Consider the following 18,871-nt stretch of genomic DNA (forward strand, 5'->3'; position numbering starts at 1 on the left):
TCCCGAGTTATGTTCTTACACTTGCTGAATAACTACTAAGTGCCAGGCACCCTGAGAATGATTATTCAAACTGAACTGTTACAACAGCCCTGAGGAGATGCTACCTCCTTCCACGTGGTAAGGAAACTGTGGCCAGTGAAGGATGACCTCCAAACCTGCTGCCTCCACTCTATCATGTGGCTTCAGGGACCTCCCCTGCCTTGTCCGCCACTGCATGAGGCTGGTACCTCTCGATAACATAGGCCACAGAGCACCAGCAGAGTTGGCTGGCTAAGGAAGTTCCACAGTACAAAGCATAACTGTTTTAATGCCCCCCAACTTTAGAGCAAATTCAGATTCTCAACCACAGACATCAGAACACGATACACAAGCTTTCTTACACTTTTGGCTCCGTTGAAGAGAGCTCGGTCTTTTGGGAGTGTCACCAACTTCAATGATCTTGGCACCAGCCAAGAGTTGCATGATAAGGCCAGAGGTGACAATGGGAGAGATGCCGCCCAGCTCCATCAGCGTGCCTTGAGGGAAAGGAAGGCAGGACAGTCAACGTTACCTTGTAGAGAAGCAAAACACCTCTTATCAGAATGAATGAGCAAAACTGGATGGGTGTCCCTTACACAAATCCAGTGTTTCAGTTGGCCAGCAGCCTTTACAGAATAACCCCAATACCAACGATTAGGGTATAATTTAATTTATTCTGTTCAGCCTGCATTCTTACTCAGGCAACATTTTACTCTGTTTACTCTGGAAGTCACATGGTGTCTAAACAGACTGCTGCATTTAAATTCACCATGAACAGATTTATTCTGGACTTACAGAGATAAGAAAGGTTCCTCTCTTCATCAGTTAATAAAGAAAGGATAACATTCAAATCATTTCCAGAGTCTGCAAACAGGGCTGGTGCAGCTGCATCTAGTTGTAAACAAACCTCTACTTCCCATTATGCTAAAATGAGCTATACTTCTGACTGATTTGGAACTTAATTTGAGTTACATTTTTAAAATGGATTAATCAAATCAGTATCAACATACACATTCAAAAATCCTCCCAGAACCTGCAGGTGACTAGTTAGAATATACAAAACAGTGGTATGACACATAAGCGAAACCTATAGATATGGAAAAGATGCAGCTGAGAAACAAATCACACATTCTAAAGGATGTTATATCAACCGACACCCCATCATTTCAGTATTTACAAGGTATTCTAGTTTTCCCCATGTTTCTTAAAATTCTCTACAACATAGACTTATCTTGTTATTACAGGTTTTGTACTGTATTTATAACCCAATTCCAAACACGATGGTATTCCTCAGTGCTGAGGAATGCAGGATTTAATTAGGATATTCAATGCGGCATGCTGACATTCCTCACTTCCACTCTCTGACGTCCATATAAAGCCAAAGCCTATAATTAAACCTGAAGCTGGTCGAGCCCACAGTGTGTGAGAAGAGGCAGAGTGAGCCAGAGTCCTACCCCTGTTAGAGGCTAGAATCACTCTCATCCAGTAGAAAGGGTCAGCTGAGTCTGAAGACATGATGCCAAACAGGGGAATCTGGAAACACGCAGAGAGAAGAGGGGTCAGCACCTCATTTCCAGCCCACTCCTAACCCCACTCCAACACCAAAAGCTGAAGCCTGGGCTTTTTACCTGGCAGCATACTAAGAAGATAAAGAGGGTGATGGCTGTCCACAGCACTTTCTCTTTAAACTGAACTCTGTAGAAAAGAAAGCAAGCATGGGAAGTTTCACAGCCAAGTTAATAAAAATGGATTCACACTGGACCCCTTTCTCTGTTCACCAGAGAAGCTGAACTATGTACCAAACAGCACTAAAGCCAAGAACAGGTATCATACACTGCCCATTTGGAGGCACAACACAAGGTCTCAGTTAATCCTCCCACGTCACAGTCTTCATCCTTATAGGACAATGAGAAAACCGGATCTTGGACAGGCTAAGTAATTTGTCCCACATCCCACAGCTGAAGTAACTTTGAGTCTACACCTGTGTTCTTAACCGTTCGGCTTAACGCAGGTTAGACCCAAGATCAAGAACATCACAACAGAAAAGTCTTTTTTTTTGGTGCCGGGGATCAAACTCGGGTCCTTGCACTTGCAAGGCAGGTGGCAAAACCACTGAGCTAAATCCCCGGCCCAGAAAAGTGATTTTGTAAAACAGACAAGCCTTGACGACATCTGAGCAACTACTTTTCATTTGATCAGCGTCTAGAAGTAAGAAAATCTTATTATTCTGGAGCCAACTAATTTGGAATTTGGGATTGTCCAATAGTGTATTTTATGATCCAAGGTAAAACCATGTAGTAAGTGATACTGGAGGACAAGAGAGCTGCATGCTTAACCTGTACAGTAACATCTGTTTAACTTCAAGAATGTTCTCATCTTCTAAGTGAAATGGTGACAATCATTTTATAGATGATTAACAGGTGTCATTAGAAAAGTTCAGACCCTTCCTACCCAAGGCCTTGGTCACTAACTGGCACAGAGGGAACTATTCTGGGTCTTCTTCCTCTAACACTATCTTCACTAGTGTAATACTGGTTTTCTACACACCACCAGAATGGATGTGGAAGGCTTAAGAAACACAAGAATTATTACGCAGACTGAGGGTTTCAGGTGGAACTACCTAATGAGTGACAGTAATAAAGGACCAAACTGTAGAGGAAGAGAGAAGTCTGTGTGAGTGCTTGGTCAGGGTCATGGCAGTCTGATCAGAACAGTAGTTGAGCCTTCTACATGGACCATGACACAGGCTAGGAAGACTCAACACACCCACCAGCCAAAGAGGTGTGACTTAGGGCTACAGACACTCCACATGAACTGGGATTCACAGAACTCTTCTTTGGCTTGAGAACACTCCCTTTGCCACTTGTCATCCCACCATGCCAAGAAGGTAGAAGTTGGCCAAAAGAAAGCTTACAGATTAACCAGTGATGTGACAAGCTTGTCATGAGGTCAATCCTCATGACAAAGAAAAAGGTAGACAATTTTTTCAAGACTTTTCATTCTAAAATGACCAAGTTTCTTCTGGTTACAAGCAAACTTAACAGCAAAATTTCAAAATCTCTTTAAGTCCTGTCTCCTCTGTCCTTAAATAGCTCCTAAATGCATCCTCGCTCAATACCTTGGCTCATCTTCCAGAGCAAAAGCCTCTAAACCATACTCTAGGCGTCTCCTTTACTTCCAAAGTGACCTTTTAATCTGTCAGGTCTTCTTATTCACCTATTGCTCTCCATCTACTCTTTATATCCTATCAATATGAACTACATCTAACCACTTTCATCCAAATATTGACTGGTCTTGTCTTCTTTGCATCTGCAAAATATATATTGTCAGAATTCCCTCCCACACCCTTAGGAAACTTCTCATCATCTTTCCAAACCACCAGACATCACCTCTTCCAGAGTTTGTGTGCTATGCTTGCACATACTCTATCTCTCTCACCAAGGTCACATGGCTGTTAGGAGATGGTGTAAAGGGTAGGAGGCCTGCCAGGCTCCAGAGCCATACCCATGCCAGGATACTTGCATGGAGGGGGCAGGTTTGCAATTTAGTTCATCAAAGGCAGCACATATGAGAGGCATTTATATGAAACTATATATTTTATGTAAAAGAACAAAAGTAGACTCCAAGCACCCAAACATCCACATGGATGTTGACTACACATAAACATATGTGACTGCATTAACAACAGTCTGAAAAGAATGTGGAGACAAGATAACTTCTGTTCATCTAATGAAATTTTCCTTCATCATGGGACTTTACTTTCATTGGCAACACTCATTCTTTTGGGCTGTAGCTGTGCAGCCATGGAAATTCTGATAAAATTCACCATAGTGCTGCTACATTTCTCTCTCTTCTTCTTCTAGTGCACCTGTTATGAATAACACCAGACTTCACAAAATGCCTATATTCTCAGCACTGACAGCCTACATTAAATGTACAAACTAGGTCTAAAGGGACTATTCTTCCCCTTAGCAGCTGGGTATAAAGGGCACTTCCTACAGGGGGAAAAACACTCCAAGATCTGCTTGAAGAAGGGAGAGTAACTCAATCTGGGGATCCTAACTGAGCCCTTACTCATCCACAGCCAAGACTATCTCTGGGCCAGGGCAAACCTGAGGCTTTGTTCATTGAGCAACTGCCACCAAAGCTGCTTCAAATACAGCACGATGATTTCGGGGGAATTCCCACACAACCAGGCCGCCTCTCCATAGCTCTCTGAGGTGTCACAGCGCACGCTCCACTCCACACTCCAGGGGAAGAGGAGAGTTTCCACTCGGAGTCGAAGCCATCTTTAATCGTACTGTAAACTTCAGGGCCCAGTTTCGCCAAGCCTCCTCCGATGGCGATTTGGGGAACTTACCTTTCGCTCTGGCTTCTGAATTTCCGGCGGGATAACACAGAACGGCTTGATGACTTCCAGAAATTTGACTTTGATGAAAGAAACAAAAGAAGATGAATTAGGACACAGGGAGACCTGCCGCGCCACCCAGGGACGCAGGCTGTGCCCGGGGAGGGCGAGGACCCCTGAGGAGGGCTGAGGGTGCAGGCAGCGCGCACTGGGGTCCGGACGGGCCTGGAGGGTGGGCGTCCGAAGATACAGGAGAGGAGAAGGGGCCCTGATGCGTCCCGGCAGCACCAGGGCCGCCCTCGAAGGACTCACTTGCCATGGCGGCGGCAGCTTGGGCTCCGGGACCCGCTCCGGCTTCGCTCCGCTCCGAACGAGGAGACGGGGCCCCCTCCGAAGCGCAGCACCTCCGCTGAGAGACACGTCAGTGCCGGCCCGGTGGGGAGCGGCGCGGCGTGGGGGCGGGGCCGGGGGTGGGCTGCTTCCGTTTCCTGCCACACGCGCCGACCGACTGCCGCACCGCCTTCGCCGAGACCACATCTCCCGGCATCCAGCGGGGACCCCGGGGGAGCTGGCGGGGAAGAGGGCTCGGGATATGCCGGGACGGGGAGCGTGCGGCTGCAAAGACTGGACGCGCAGGCGCTCGGGGAAAGTCGTGTCGCGTCTACGGAGGCCGAGGCGGTGTTGGCTAGCGAGGAAATCCAGTCCGTTCCGCAACTCTTTGAAGACAGCGAATAGGCCCCAATCTCCTTTGCGTAGGGAGCACCAAGTAGATTTCGGTCACTGTTGAGTAGGGCGCAGGTGGGGGGAGCCTACGGGACACCCTGGTTTGTCCAGGCGGTCAGCAAGCCTGTGGGCCTGATTTGGTTGTTGTTGGTGGTGGTGGTGGTGGGGTCCCTGGTACCAGAGGACGAGTGGGCTTCCGAAGAGACCGTGGTTCACAGAAGGGTGCGACCTCTCGGAACAGGGTCTGGCCCGCGGGGGAATCCCGGAAAGCCTCCTGGAGGAGTAACTCCTGTGCCAAGTCTGATGGACTCCGGCGAGAAGAAACGAGGGAGAAGTGTGCTCCTGCTGGAGGAGGCCCCTGAGGGGTGAGCGTGGAGCTGTGACTGCCCACGATCTACGGGGAAGGAGGTTCTGTCGGGCCGCTGCGAAGGCTATGTGGAGGACGACAAGCAGGACACTAGGGTGGGGCGTCTGGAAATGGCTTTCATGCAGATATCTATACCCATATAGTAGCGTGTGGTGAATAATTTAAGAGAAGTAGATTGCTCGAACATTAGACAAGTTTCGTGAAGCTAAATCTTGACTTGGACAAGAAATTGAGGTTCGATGTGGCAAGATGCTCTTTTTTGGAGTGTTAAATTAGGTATTGCTGTCCTTCCCTCCCATGTAACTGCAGTGGGCTCTCAGCAATAAAGTGGCCTAGATGTGATCACGATATCCATCCCTCACCAAAAGCAAAACAAAACAAGAAGGCAGCGATGATTGTTCCTCTTGGGATGTAACTGAATGCCACCCCTCTATCTTCACTTCCAGGACCCATTGATAATCTCTTGGAGTTTTACCCGGCAGCCCCTGAACTAAATTCAGCATGTAGACCACAGCCGATATTTGACCAGTATGCACCATGAGACGTACTAATGGTTTAACATATTAAAATCCATGGTAAATAGTAATTTAAAGAAATGTTAAAATTGATTAATCCTGTAAGTCTTAGTATCATTGCTTTGTACTAATTGTTGTGGGGTATTAGTACCACTGATAAGAGGCTTTTTGTTATGGCCACATCTGAGACACATTCATTTTAGGTTGGCCCGTGTCACTGAAGGGACTGTTGCCGAGTTCATATGTTTGCAAACAGTGGTTTTGGAGAATTATTAGCCTTAAGTACTTTTATTGCTGGCAGGTTGTGATTCTTTGGAAAAAAGTAGGTGTGGAGGGTTTTAATATTTATATTTTTTAGATTTTATTCTAAAACATTAAAAAACACTTAGAATGAAGACAACAAAATATAGATTTTTTTTTTTTTTCAGTACAAGGGATTGAGCCCAGGGCCATCACACTGAGCTATATCCTCAGACCTTTTTACTTAGTCATTTTTTGAGTCAGGGTCTTGCTATGTTGTGAAGTTGTCCAGCCTGGGCTTGAACTTGTGACCCTCCTTCCTCAGCCTCCCAGAGTGCTAATAAATGATACTTTGATGGAGATTCAATATTTATTTTAGCTTTGCAAGAAAAATGTTTATTAGAGCTGGCATTATTTCAAATAACTATAAAGTGGTTGGACATATGTAAACAAAGTTTGAAACAAGTGGAAAGTAGTTCTTTAAAAAGATATCTTGTTTGAAGAAAAAATGAGGCATCGATTCCAAAAGAAAAATGATTGGATTTTCTAATATGAAAATATAAATGATGACAAAGGTGAAAAATGTAGTAAACTTCTCAAGTTTTTCAACTTTTTGTGTGTGTGTGTGTGCAGTGCTAGGTATTGAATTAGGACCTTGCACGGGCTGGGCAAAAACTACCACTGACCTACATCCCAAGCCCTCGAATGTCTTGAACCCTGAAATTTTGGGTTACTGGTTTGTGAAGATGTATGGATTGAGAGTGAACAAAAAGTTGTAAATTAAGCTAACTGGTTAAAAGATATTTCCATAAATGATTTTCGTGGTTTAGTACCTAGAAGACTGAGATTATATTGTAAGGTCGTAAAATAAGTGTAATTGCTATTCATAAGCAGAAGATTCAACATTATAAACAATATCAGTGATGGTAAGAAAAAAAATTACTTAATTCATCTAATGATCATCTGTGTAATGGGAAAGTTGGAAGAATGTGATATTCCCTGTGTCAAATCATGACCCTTAAGAGATAAAAATCTAGTGGTGACTGTGTCATAAGCTTCATTTCCCCAGATCAAGAAGTGATTTATATCCATTGGAAAGACCTAGTGAATTATTTTTGCTACCAGTTATATTACATAAGTCATAATTGTTTATTTAGAAAATAGATCTGCTTTAAAATTTTTGATTTACATGTTGATCTGTATATTACTTTTACCTTAACAGCTCAGTATTTTGAACATCATTTCTGTGGAAGGTAGAGCAGGCTAAGCTGAATCTCCAGCCTTGGAGATAGATTTTTGTTTTGGTTTAAAAATCTGGAGAGATCACATAAAACAAAATCTAGATTTTTTTACTTTCGAGAAATCAGATTAAAAAAAATCAGATCAGCCAAGTGGTGGCTGCTTTTTTTAGATTAGTCATGAGCTCTTCAGCTCCCTGTGGTTTCAACTTGTCCCTTATCATTTGCCTGGTCTCTGTAATCATCTGAATTTACGGTCCCTGCTGTAGAGTTTTAAGCCTGGGCTCTTGGCGGGATAGAGGTATCATTTACACTATTTGTTCAAACAAGCAACGCAAGAAAAGAACAAATTGCAAGTCCTCATCCCCATGACGAGTGTGTAAGTGTGAGTGTGTGTCTGGAGTGGGGTTATTTAAACATGCAGAGGTGCTAGCAGTTCATCAGAGAGGAAAAACCCTAGTAATCAGATCTGGTGCTTAGAGATGAGATTATAAGATTGTAAAGTCATTTTCTATGGGAGTAAATGAGATTTCCAAGGGAGAAAGTAGAGAGAGAAACCAGATTCAAGGAGAGACCCTGGAGAACAGTCAACTGTATTTAAGGGTGGGAAGGAGGAGCAGCCCCTCAGTGACAAGACAGTCAGTGGTCCAAGAGGTAGGTTGAGGAAGGCTGGTTATTCTATTGGCAAGTTTGGTGATGTTTTGGTTACTATGTAGAGTTGTCTGTTGCTCCAGAGATTAAAAAACAAACCAAAAAACAATGAAAAACCAGCATCATAAATCAGATGAAGTCTGGGTGGCAGTGTAGGACTTAACCTCTGTTTGTGTTCCTGCTCCACTCCTATTAGGGTGGTGTCACAACCCACAAAATCCAGTATGGCCTACCACCACATCTATACTTTGGCCATCTGGGAGAGGTGGGGATGCTCTACTTTTAATGTACAACTTAGTAGTGCATCACACACATTACTTCTGCTCACATCCCATTGGTTATAATCTAGTCATAAGATCACACAATGGAAAAAGTGACTGATAAATTTAGTCTTATCTTGGAAAGTTATGTCTGGCCAATTACCGTGGAAGAAAACAGGAATGGATATTGAGACACACTGTCTAACAGGTAATATAGAGAAATGGGTCCTTGAGAAAGGAGTGGGAATATAGTAGACAAGTTAGGCAAAGGTGGCTCCCCATGGCTGAAATGGGGATTGGCACTGGCAATACAGCTATGATCGGAGAAACTAGACTTCCTAATTACAGCAGATGCGTGATGAGCTGAACAGGGCAGGGGAAATGCTGATCTCAGGAGACATAGGCTTCCAGTCTTCTGAAACAGGCCCTCCAGAAGCAGGAAAGGGAAAGAGGAGGGAAGGCAGGTAGGCCTGACCCCTGTGGAGGATTCAGGGGTTTTCCTATTGCTGGGATCAGAGACAGGGGCAGGCAGGTGTAGCTGATTGTATCTGGGTTCTGCCACACAAGATATAGCTGTATATACCTGTATATGTGTGTATATACATCAGCGCTAACAGAAGGATACATACATATGAGACATAGAACCAGGGATAGGGGTTTATTTCTAGGAATTGGCTCACACTGTGGAAAGCCTCATTTTTGCTCTTACAGCCTTTCAGGTGATTAGATGAGGTCTACTCACATTTTCCAGGACAATTTTTTTTTTTTTCGTGGGGGTGGTACTAGGGATTGAACCCAGGGCCTGTGCACTGAGGTACATTCCCCAGCACCCCCCCTTTTTTAATTGGTACCAGCAATTCAACTCAGGACCTTGTGCTTGCTAGGCAGGCTCGGTACCACTGAGCTAAATCCCCAGCCCCTCCCTAGCCCTTTTGATTTTATTATTTTATTAGTTTTTATTTTGAGACAGGGTCTCACTAAGCCACGGAGTTTCCCAGGCTGGGCTGGAACTTGTGATCCTCCTGCCTCAGCCTCCCAGGTGCTGGGATTACAGGTGTGGACCACCACACTTGGCTGAGAATAATCTTTATGAAAGTAGCTGTAGATTAACTACATTAATAAAATGCAGTCAGCCGTCTGTCTCTGTGGGATCTACACCCAAGGATGCAATGAACAAAGAATCAAAAATATTGAAAAAAGAAACCCCAAACTGCGTGTGACCTGGAGATTTACAGACTTTCTTCTTTTCTTTTCTTTTTTTTTTTTTGGTACCAGAGATCAAGCTCGGGTCCTTATGCTTGCACAGCAGGCAGCGAAACCACTGAGCTAAATCCTCAAGGTCTACAGGAAGATGTGGAGGTTCTAGTAAATACTATACCATTTTACTTTATTTTATTTTATTTATTTTTTGGTACCAGAGATCGAACTCGGGACCTTGCGCTTTCGAGGGAGGAGGCAGAACCACTGAGATAAATCCCTGGCCCACTATACCATTTTATATAAGAGACAAACACCCATAGACCTTGGTATCTGAGAGGGTCCTGGAACTAATTCCCCTCAGATACCTGGGGATGACTGTAGCTTCAAAGCAGTTCCTAGATTTGTGTTTGTTTAAATAACTGGGTACTATGTAGCCCCTATGTAGCCCTAGTCAAGTTGACAAAGCTAGCCAAGCTTGCTTAAACCAGACACAAAAGCCTGGGGCAAAGAACGTTAACATGGGAATTATTACCAGATACAAGTTTAGGAATTAGGTTTTGATCTGAAAGGTACAAAACTGAATTCCGACTGGGCATGGCGGTGCACACCTGTACCTTTAATCCCAGCACTTGGAAGGCTGAGGCAGGAGGATCAGCGTGAGCTAGAGGCCAACCTGGACTACATAGTGAGTTCAAGGCCAGCCTAAACTACATAGTAAGACCCTCAAGAAACAACAGCAACAAAAACCACAAAAAACAAAATCGAGTTAATAAATTTTCACTTTTCTCTGCTGGAAATCATACATTTTTATTTTTGTTTTTAGTGTTGTTTTTGTTACAATTAATAAACATCCTTAAGCACCACAGAGAATTAACAGCTGTTGGGAAATAGGTATAGGCAATGCTTGGTGCTCATAGGGATTTAAGAACTCCTTGTGTGAATTTCCTGATTTTACCAGATCAGTTAAGACTTACTTTTTCAAGATAAAAGAACCAGTTTAAATAGGTTTGAGGAAAAAAATTCTGGAGTTTTTTGGTTCCAGTAACAAAGGGAAGAGTTGGCTTTCAGCATACGTGGATCTCAGGGTTCAAAAACTTGTCAGACTAAAATTTTCCCCCTCAGGCTGGAGATTGAGCTGTGTTTCCACTGCCTGCTTTGCATGCGCAAGTTCCTGAGTTCGATCCCCAATACCAAAAAAAAAACCAACAGTCTCCCTCTTGGCTCTGCTTTCTTTTGTATACAGGCTCCTTCCTCAGCTCCAGGCTGTTTTCCTCCAGTGCTAGGGATTGAACTCAGAACCTTACGCATGCTCCTGGCCCCCTCTCTCACTTTTAAGAAGTGTGGAAATGGCCATTCATGGCCACTGCCATGTTCCATGGTTCCTGAGACTGAGGCTCCTACGGTCATGTGTGGCTTACATTCACAAAGTCACCTATGGCCCAAAAGGGCTGCTCAAATGCCAGTCATGCACCTACATTCTACCCAGTAGGAAGGGAGATGGGAAAAGTTCACAGTTCCTTCTTTTAAAGACCTTTTCTTTTAGGGGGTGGGTTTCAGTCAAGGTCTCACTATGTAGTTCAGGCTGGCCTTAAACTCATAGTGATCCTCTTGCCTCAGCCTCCCGAGTGCTGAGAGTACAGGCGTGTACCACTGTGCATGAAACTAGCTTAAAGACCCTTTCTAAAATTTGCACATACAACATCCACGTACATCTTGTAGACTAGCATTTAGTGTAGAGTCACATGTAGGTGCAAAGGAGGCTGGGGACATATTGCTGACATTCAGTACAGTATATAACGTGTGAGTACATAGCTTGATAAATGGGTAGCCACAACCAGGCCCAAGACAGAGAAAAACCCCAGGGCCCCAGCAGGCTCTCTCTGTGGCTCCCAGTTTTGAGACATCTTCCGGGTAGTTTACTTGCTTTGGAACCTAGAAGATAGTGCAGTATTCTGCGTACAATCCTTTATGTCTGAATCCTTTCCCTCAACCTTAGGTCTGTGAGACTCATCCTTGTTGATGTAGATAATTAGTTCTTTTTTATTGCTCTGTAGAATTCCACCACTGTTTATTCCTTTGATTTTTGGTTTTTGGTTTTTGGTACCGAGGATTCGTACTGCATGCAAGGCAGGCAATGGAACCACTGAGCTAAATCCCCGGCCCTATCTATTCCTTTGTTGACGGACATTTGTGTTGTTTTGGGTTTGGGCTATTTTTAATGGGCATTGGTGTACATGTATGTTTTGATTTCTCTTGGGTATCTGGGGGCAGAATTACTGAGTCTGGATATGTTTTCACTATTCCAAATGGTTGTGTATTTGGCTAACGTCCGCATCACCTATTATTACTGAAGGTGAGAACAAATACCGGGGGCTCATAAACAATCCTGTGTTGCCCCAGTCTCCACTTGGAAGCCGAGTTGTCCCTGCGTCCAGACATGTCGCTGTCTGTGGACTGCTCTGGAACTGTCTCTCCAGCCTTATCTCTCACGCTCACCTTCTGTCTCCCAGTTGCTCTGAACTCTTCCCTGCCCCTGGTCTCTTTCCACACAGTTCCTCTTCCTCCTCACCTCCCGCCCTTGCCTTGGTTCCTGTGCATCCCACTTACTGTCCTCTGAGGTTCTGCACAAATTGTTGCCACCTACACCCTCCCCCGCCAAGTTGGGACTGGCTTCCTTGTACCATCTGTTTCTGTGGTGTGCCATCCCTTGCCAAATCTATGGGGCACATTTGCCTTGTTAGAATGATCTCACCCTGGATTTAGAACTGGAAGGGTCCTTGGAGGTCCTGAAACCCCATAGGAGCTTGTGCAGCCACTTTAGAGATCCATCATTCCAGCATCTAAGGGCAAATTGACAAAGATAAGGTAGCTGAGTATGTTTGCAGTTGTCCTGCACCTTTTATTCTGTTCCAGTGATCTTCAGGTCTGTTTTTTGTTTTTATTTTTGGTTTTTTGCCAGTACCATGCTGGAATGTAAAATTGTCAATTGTTTGCTTTTGCTGCCTTCTGCCTGCCATGAACTGTTTCTCCTCTTCGATGCCTGTTTGCCATGCCACTCTGCCTTGGAGCCAGTTGACTATGAACTGAAACCTCTAAAAACTGTGAGCTAAATAAACCTTTCCTCCTTTAACTTTGGGTGTTGGGTATTTTGTCTCAACAAACAGAAAAATAAGACAACACAGGTATAGGCAAGGAGTTTATGAATAAAACCCTGATTGCACAGGAAATATTACAAAAAATCAAGTGGGATCTCATCATATTAAAAAGCTTTTGCATAGCAAAAGAAACCACCAACAGAGTGAAGAGACAACCTACAGAATGGGAAAAAGATTTTGCCAGCTATTCCTCAGACAAAGGACTAATATCTAGAATATATAAAGAACTAAAACAACAACCACCGTACTCCTCAAATTTAAAGACGTTATCCCAAAATGGGCATCTGAACCTGGTGCGGTGGTGCATGCCTGTAATCCCAGCACTTGGGAGGCTGAGGCAGGAGGATAACTGAGAATTCGAGGCCAGCCTGGCCTACAAAGTGAGTTCAATACCACCTTGAACTACATAGTAAGACACTGTCTCAAAAATCCAAAAAACAAACAAAAATGGGCATCTGAAATGAACAGACACTTCATAGATGAAGAAAAAGAAACAGTAAATAAATACATGAAAAAGTGTTCAGCATCATTGGTCATTCAAGAATTGGAAATTAAAACAACATTGAGATTTCATCTCACTCCAGAAAGAATGGCTATCGTGAAGAAATCAACCAATAGCAAATGCTGGTGGAGGGGCCAGGGATTTAGCTCAGTGGTGCTGTGCCTGCCTCAAGACCACAAGGTCCTGAGTTTGATCCCCAGTACCAAAAAAAATGCTGGTGGGGCTGTGGGGAAAAAAGGAACCCTTCTCCACTGTTGGTGGGTGTATCTTAGTTATTTTTCTCATGGCTGAGACAAAATACCTGACACCCGAAGATAAAGGAGGAAAGATTCGTTTGGCTTACAATTTGTAGAGGTTTCAGTTCATAATCAGCTGGCTCTGAGGGAAGGTGGCCTGGCAGACAGACATTGAAGAGGAGAAACAGTTCATGCAGGCAGAAGATAACAAAGCAAGGGACCTTAGCAGCTTCTTTCTGCCCCTTTTATATTGTATCCAAGCTACTGGGATTAGGGCAGTGGCAAACCAATCAGTGGACTGATTTAGTAGTCACCCATCCCTAATCCTAGCACCCTTAATCCTAGCATTGCACCATGAGTCAATCACACACTCTAGATCCAGCCACCTCTGAAAAAGCCCCACCTAAGACTGCATGAGGATTTGGGGGGACATCTAGACATGAGCCATCACAGAGTGTAAATTGGTACAGCCAATATGGAAATCAGTATGGAGATTACTCAAAAAAACTGTAACTAGTGGTTCCATTTGACTCAGTTATTCCCCTTCTTGGTATCTTCCCAAAACAGTTGAAGAATCATACCACAGCAATATATGCACACCCATGTTTATAGCAGCACAATTGGTAATAGCTAAATCTTAGAAACAACCCCATCCCATCAACTGACGAATGGATAAAGAAAATGCAGTTTTTAAATATACAATGGTGTACTACACTGGCATAAGGAAGCATAAACGAGACATTTTTAGGTAAATGGATGCAACTTAAGACCATCCTTTTAAGTGAAATAAATTGGACAGACATGTTTAAATATCACATTGTTTCTCTCATATGAGAAGCCAAAAGCACAAATAAGGACCAAAATGGATGATAGATTTTGGGAAGTAGGAATGTTCAAATGGGAAGGGAACAAGGGAGCGGGGAGGGGGAAGGGAAAGAAGAAGAAAAAAAAGAGTTAAGATGTGTTATGTACATGTATCAACTCCCCATGATGATTGTAATCATTATGTACTGCATACATGTACTAATAAATTTTTTTTTAAAAAGATGTAGAGGGTGATCTCTAAGGCAATCACCAAGAGAATAACTTAAAAATACAGTGAAAAAATAATGAAAAGATGTAAAATGGTTACTATGGTTCATTCCCCAAAGGTTCATGTGTGGTCATTTGGTGTTCAGCAAGCAGTGTTGAAGTGGTGTGTATTTGTTAAAGTTTGCTAGAGTAACAGAATATAAAATGGATGTATATAATTACACACGGGCTTCATGAGATTGGCTTAAGGATCAGAAGGGAAGGAGTCCCAAAGGCTGTCTGTAGAATCAGAGTGGAAGAATTCAGAATGGTGAGCTGGGTGCTGGAGAGCTGGAGGATCCAGTATAGTTGTCGAAGGCCGAAGACCTACCTGGAAGCTCACTAAGAGTTTGATGTGAGTCCGTGTCAGAGAGCTGAAGAGGCTGTGCTGGAAGCCTCAGGAAGCAGGAGACCAGTGTTCAAAGGCAATGATGAAGATGGGAGCTCCCCCAAAGAAAAAGGGAAGACTCCCTTCTGTCTTGTTTTATTCCATCCGGGCTACAGCTACTGGCAGATGGCACATACAAATGAGGTGAGTCTTGGTCTTTTCTCCTCCGTGTGCGTCTGTCTGTCATCCAGAGACACACCCACAGCTTTACTAATCTTCTAGGCAGTTCTTAAGTTGACACATCACAGTTAATGATTTCATGGTGACCCTAAGAGGTGGGGCCTAGTGGAAGGTGATTCGCCGAAGGGGCTCCACTTTCACGGATGGGTAAATGCTGTCTTGCAAGGGCTCCGTGTTATAAAGTGAGCCCACGTCACGCACTTGGGCCCTCTGCATGAACAGGTCCCTTTCCTGCTTCCTCACTGTGTTGTGACAGAGCCAGAGGGAGGTGGTGATGGTGTTGCTCACCAGTATGCTGACATTGTGCTACTGGACTGTCCAGCCATGCAAATCGTGAGCCGAGTACACTTCGTTTTCTTTATGTAGTACCCAGGTTCGGGTATTTGTTATAGCAACACAAAATGGTATAAGACAATTTTACAGTGGAGAAGATTCATTAAATGCAGAAGAAAAGAATAAAGGAGGAATATAGGAACAAAATAATCCATGAGATACATGAGGAACAGGTAAGGTCACAGAGGTAAATGCAACTCTCTCCATGATGACATTAAACATGAGGGGCTTAACCAATCCAAACAAAAAATAGATTTCTATGAATGCATACAAATGAAGATCCAAATATAAGCGGTCTACAAGAAACAAAATTTGGAACCTCTAAAGCAAAAACACTGATGAATGTGCAACAGAGACTGTATGGTTTATAAAGCCTAAAATATTTACTCCCTAGTTCTCATAGAAAAAGTTTGACTTGTGTTCTAAAGGCTGAAGTCTGGGTATCACACAGTTTATTGACTGCTCCAGGTTCCGGGCCCATCTCACCGACTGTCCTGGAAAGGCCGTGGGTGGCCACAGCTGTCCACTCTGCCCATGTCCTCTTTGTTCAAAACGCATGCTCTTTTTCCTGTTTCGTTCAGGCCCCTCTGCCTGAGCTCTGTGGAAAGGTCTTCTTTAAATCTAGAATTTCCCAAAACTATTTGTGTTTGACCATCACAATTTCTGCCATATCCATGATCTTGAATAATTTTATGTTAGGTTTTATTAATTTTAGATTAGGATTTTATTTTCCTCTCGTTTTTTTACACGAATACATTGATTTCAGAAGGAATGTTTTTTAGGGTCTGTACTGGTTAGTGTTTGGCCTTCCATTCTGTCAAGTCGCAAGCCCATTGGATGGTGCCTCCACGATCGGAGTGGGTCTCCCCCTGTTTGCTGGCCCGCATGGCAGACACCCCTGAAAACACCCCACAGGCACACCCGAAAGTGCGAGGTGTCTTGGAATCTAGTCAAGTTGACATCAAGATTAACCGTCGCAGCCCCCTTCTCCCCTCCCACGAACTCCTTTCAGGGGCAATATTACTGTTCGTCAAAGTATTCATTCCTGCTTCCTGCAGGGGTGCGCGGGTGGCTGGCCGGGGGCTACTCTCAAGCTTGGAAAGTGACGGTGGCCGGGCCAGTGGCCAAGCCTGGGGTCCTGCCCCCAGAGAGACAGGTGGCCCAACATGAAGTCCAGCCCCTCCATCCAAGCCACCATCGACCTCGCAGCGGGGGCTGCCAGGGCACCGCACGGGTACTGACCGGCCAGTCCTTCGACCCAATCAAAGTGAAGATACAGACGTTCCCCAGCCTGTACAAGAGCCTCACCGACTGTTTCCTGAAGACCTGCAGCCAGGTGGGCTTCCTCGGCTTCTACAGGGGAACTGGCCCGGCCCTAATGGCCTACATTAGCCAGAGCTCTGTCCTATTCATGTGCTATGGCTTCTGTCAGCAGTTTGTCAGGAAAGTGGCTGGATTGGACACGCAGACCAAGCTGAGTGACCTGCAGACTGTGGCCGCAGGGTCCCTGGCCTCTGGGTTTGCTGCCCTGGCCCTCTGCCCCACTGAGCTTGTCAAGTGCCAGCTGCAGACCATGCATGAAATGGAGATGTCGGGGAAGATAGCAAAAAGCCATAGAACAATCTGGTGTGTTGTGAAAAACTATCCTTATTAAGGGTGGCCCCTTAGGCTTCTACCGTGGACTCTCCACCACTCTGATTCAGGAGATACCAGGCTATTTCTTCTACTTCAGTGGCTATGAACTGAGCCAAACATTTTTCGCATCTGGGAGATCAAAAGATGAACTAGGTCCTGTCCCTTTGATGTCAAGTGGCGGAGCTGCTGGAATCTGCCTTTAACCAAACCATATTCCCAGTGGATTGTATTAAATCCAGAATTCAGGTTCTTCCCATGCATGGAAAACAGGCAGGATTTATCAGAACTCTTTTAAGTGTTGTGAGAAATAAAGGAATACTAGCCTTATATTCTGGAATGAAAGCTACTCTTATTTGAGCGATCCCCTCCAATGCTGCACTATTTTTGGGCTATGGATACAGCAGGAAGATGATGATGAGCAAGTTGGAAGCTTACTGAAATGTTGGTGAACCTGGATGCAAGTACCTGAGTTTTAGAACTAAGTTGTTCTTAGGGCTTATGGAGTACAAGACCAACGTGAAGTTATTTTTGACTGTGTAGGAACTTTGGTTTTGTCTCCTTTTATTTCAAACCTCAAACTGTATGGGAAGATCTCTATTTTAGGTCACTTAATTTATCCTTATAATCATATTGAAATAGAAATGTTGCTCTTGCCCTTTGTGGGATATACAGGGTGAGTTCTGTTGCTCTAGGTTCCTAATCTGAAAGGTTAAATATAGTTCTCTCAGGCCTTTTTCATAAAAAAAGCAAAAAGAAAAAAGAAAAGATTAACCATCACAGTGTCCGTGCAAAACCAGCTTTGCTTATCATAAGAAGGTAAGTATAAAAATGTCAACCACAAAACCCAGATGGTGAAATCATTTGTCTCTACCTTAAGAGCCTCAAGGCTGAAGCTGCGGCCTTTGTTACCCAGGGACATTAGCTCATGTGGGAGGGTAAAGACCTCATGGAGAACTTGGTTGGCACAAATGGGAGGGCTGTAGGGGAACAGAAAAGAAAACAGTTTCTTCAAGAGAGGATTGTTGAGTTTTTACTGGAGCTCCACCTAACATAGTTGGGTTAAGCCAGGAGGGGCAGACCTACAGCAGACACCTCTGCCCAGTATTAGCAGGTGATAGTGGCACAAGCCTCTTGCCCCTCTATAATTTGGCTGCATTATCTTCGGAGTCTGAGCGAAGCTTTACCTGACTCAAATGGGCATGTCAGATAGCAGAGTTGGCTAGTATTGCTCCTTTGCTAATGGCTGCTACTGAGACTTAAGTCCTAGTCTGTGAAGTAGCAGGGCTCAGCTGAGTTCACTTCTAGCCAAGGTCAACTGACTCTGACTAAATTCTTCCCCTCTGAATTAACCGTTTATTCTCTTCAGCAAAGATGCTAGTGCCTGCCTTTTACAGTCCTGCCTGCGATACTCGCTATCAGCAGATGTTCCGAGGCCTGCCCAGCTCCCCACTTTCTCATGTTTGTTATGAATAAACACTGGATGTCCTTGGTGCCTTTGTCTTTGCTGCCCAGAGCAGCTTAGGTCAGCCCAAACCCAGCTTCTGGCCTCAACTCTCTGCATCTGTGTCTTTGTTCTCTTTCCTATATCACGGACGATGTACTGCCTCATAGGAGATCAAGGCCCACTGCAGGGCCCTTCGATAATGTCTCTCCTATCCATCCATCCACCCACCTAGCCATCCCCCCATCTATACAAACTACCAGTCCATTCATCTACCCACCCACCTACCCATCATCTACCCTCCATTCATCCATTCACCTTCCTTCCATCCATTCACTGAGAACCTCCCATGTGAACAGTGGCACTGAGG

At 44.4% G+C, this 18,871-nt stretch overlaps 2 protein-coding genes across 2 annotated transcripts; one reads left to right on the top strand and one right to left on the bottom strand.

Annotated features, from left to right (window-relative positions):
* Positions 1–279: 279 nt before the first annotated feature.
* On the bottom strand, positions 280–11,999 carry LOC147821750 (uncharacterized). Its single transcript, XM_087199374.1, has 7 exons — positions 11,928–11,999; positions 5,268–5,483; positions 4,683–5,175; positions 4,377–4,446; positions 1,647–1,710; positions 1,473–1,551; positions 280–515 (listed from the first exon to the last, which is right to left on the bottom strand). The coding sequence occupies exons 1-7, from the start codon at positions 11,997–11,999 to the stop codon at positions 340–342; spliced, it is 1,170 nt and encodes a 389-aa protein (XP_087055500.1). The 3' UTR covers positions 280–339.
* A 4,214-nt stretch (positions 12,000–16,213) lies between these two features.
* On the top strand, positions 16,214–18,238 carry LOC101706049 (mitochondrial ornithine transporter 2). The gene is given in 4 exon segments (XM_004854282.4): positions 16,214–16,643; positions 16,646–17,067; positions 17,069–17,260; positions 17,262–18,238. Coding segments are annotated over 4 exon segments (903 nt in total). The 5' UTR covers positions 16,214–16,591; the 3' UTR covers positions 17,499–18,238.
* The last annotated feature ends 633 nt before the right edge of the window (positions 18,239–18,871 follow it).

This window comes from Heterocephalus glaber, unplaced genomic scaffold, assembly GCF_053883595.1.
Source record: "Heterocephalus glaber isolate CG9 unplaced genomic scaffold, H.glaber_assembly_v1.0 deba00001707, whole genome shotgun sequence".
In the NCBI taxonomy this organism is placed as follows: domain Eukaryota; kingdom Metazoa; phylum Chordata; class Mammalia; order Rodentia; family Bathyergidae; genus Heterocephalus; species Heterocephalus glaber.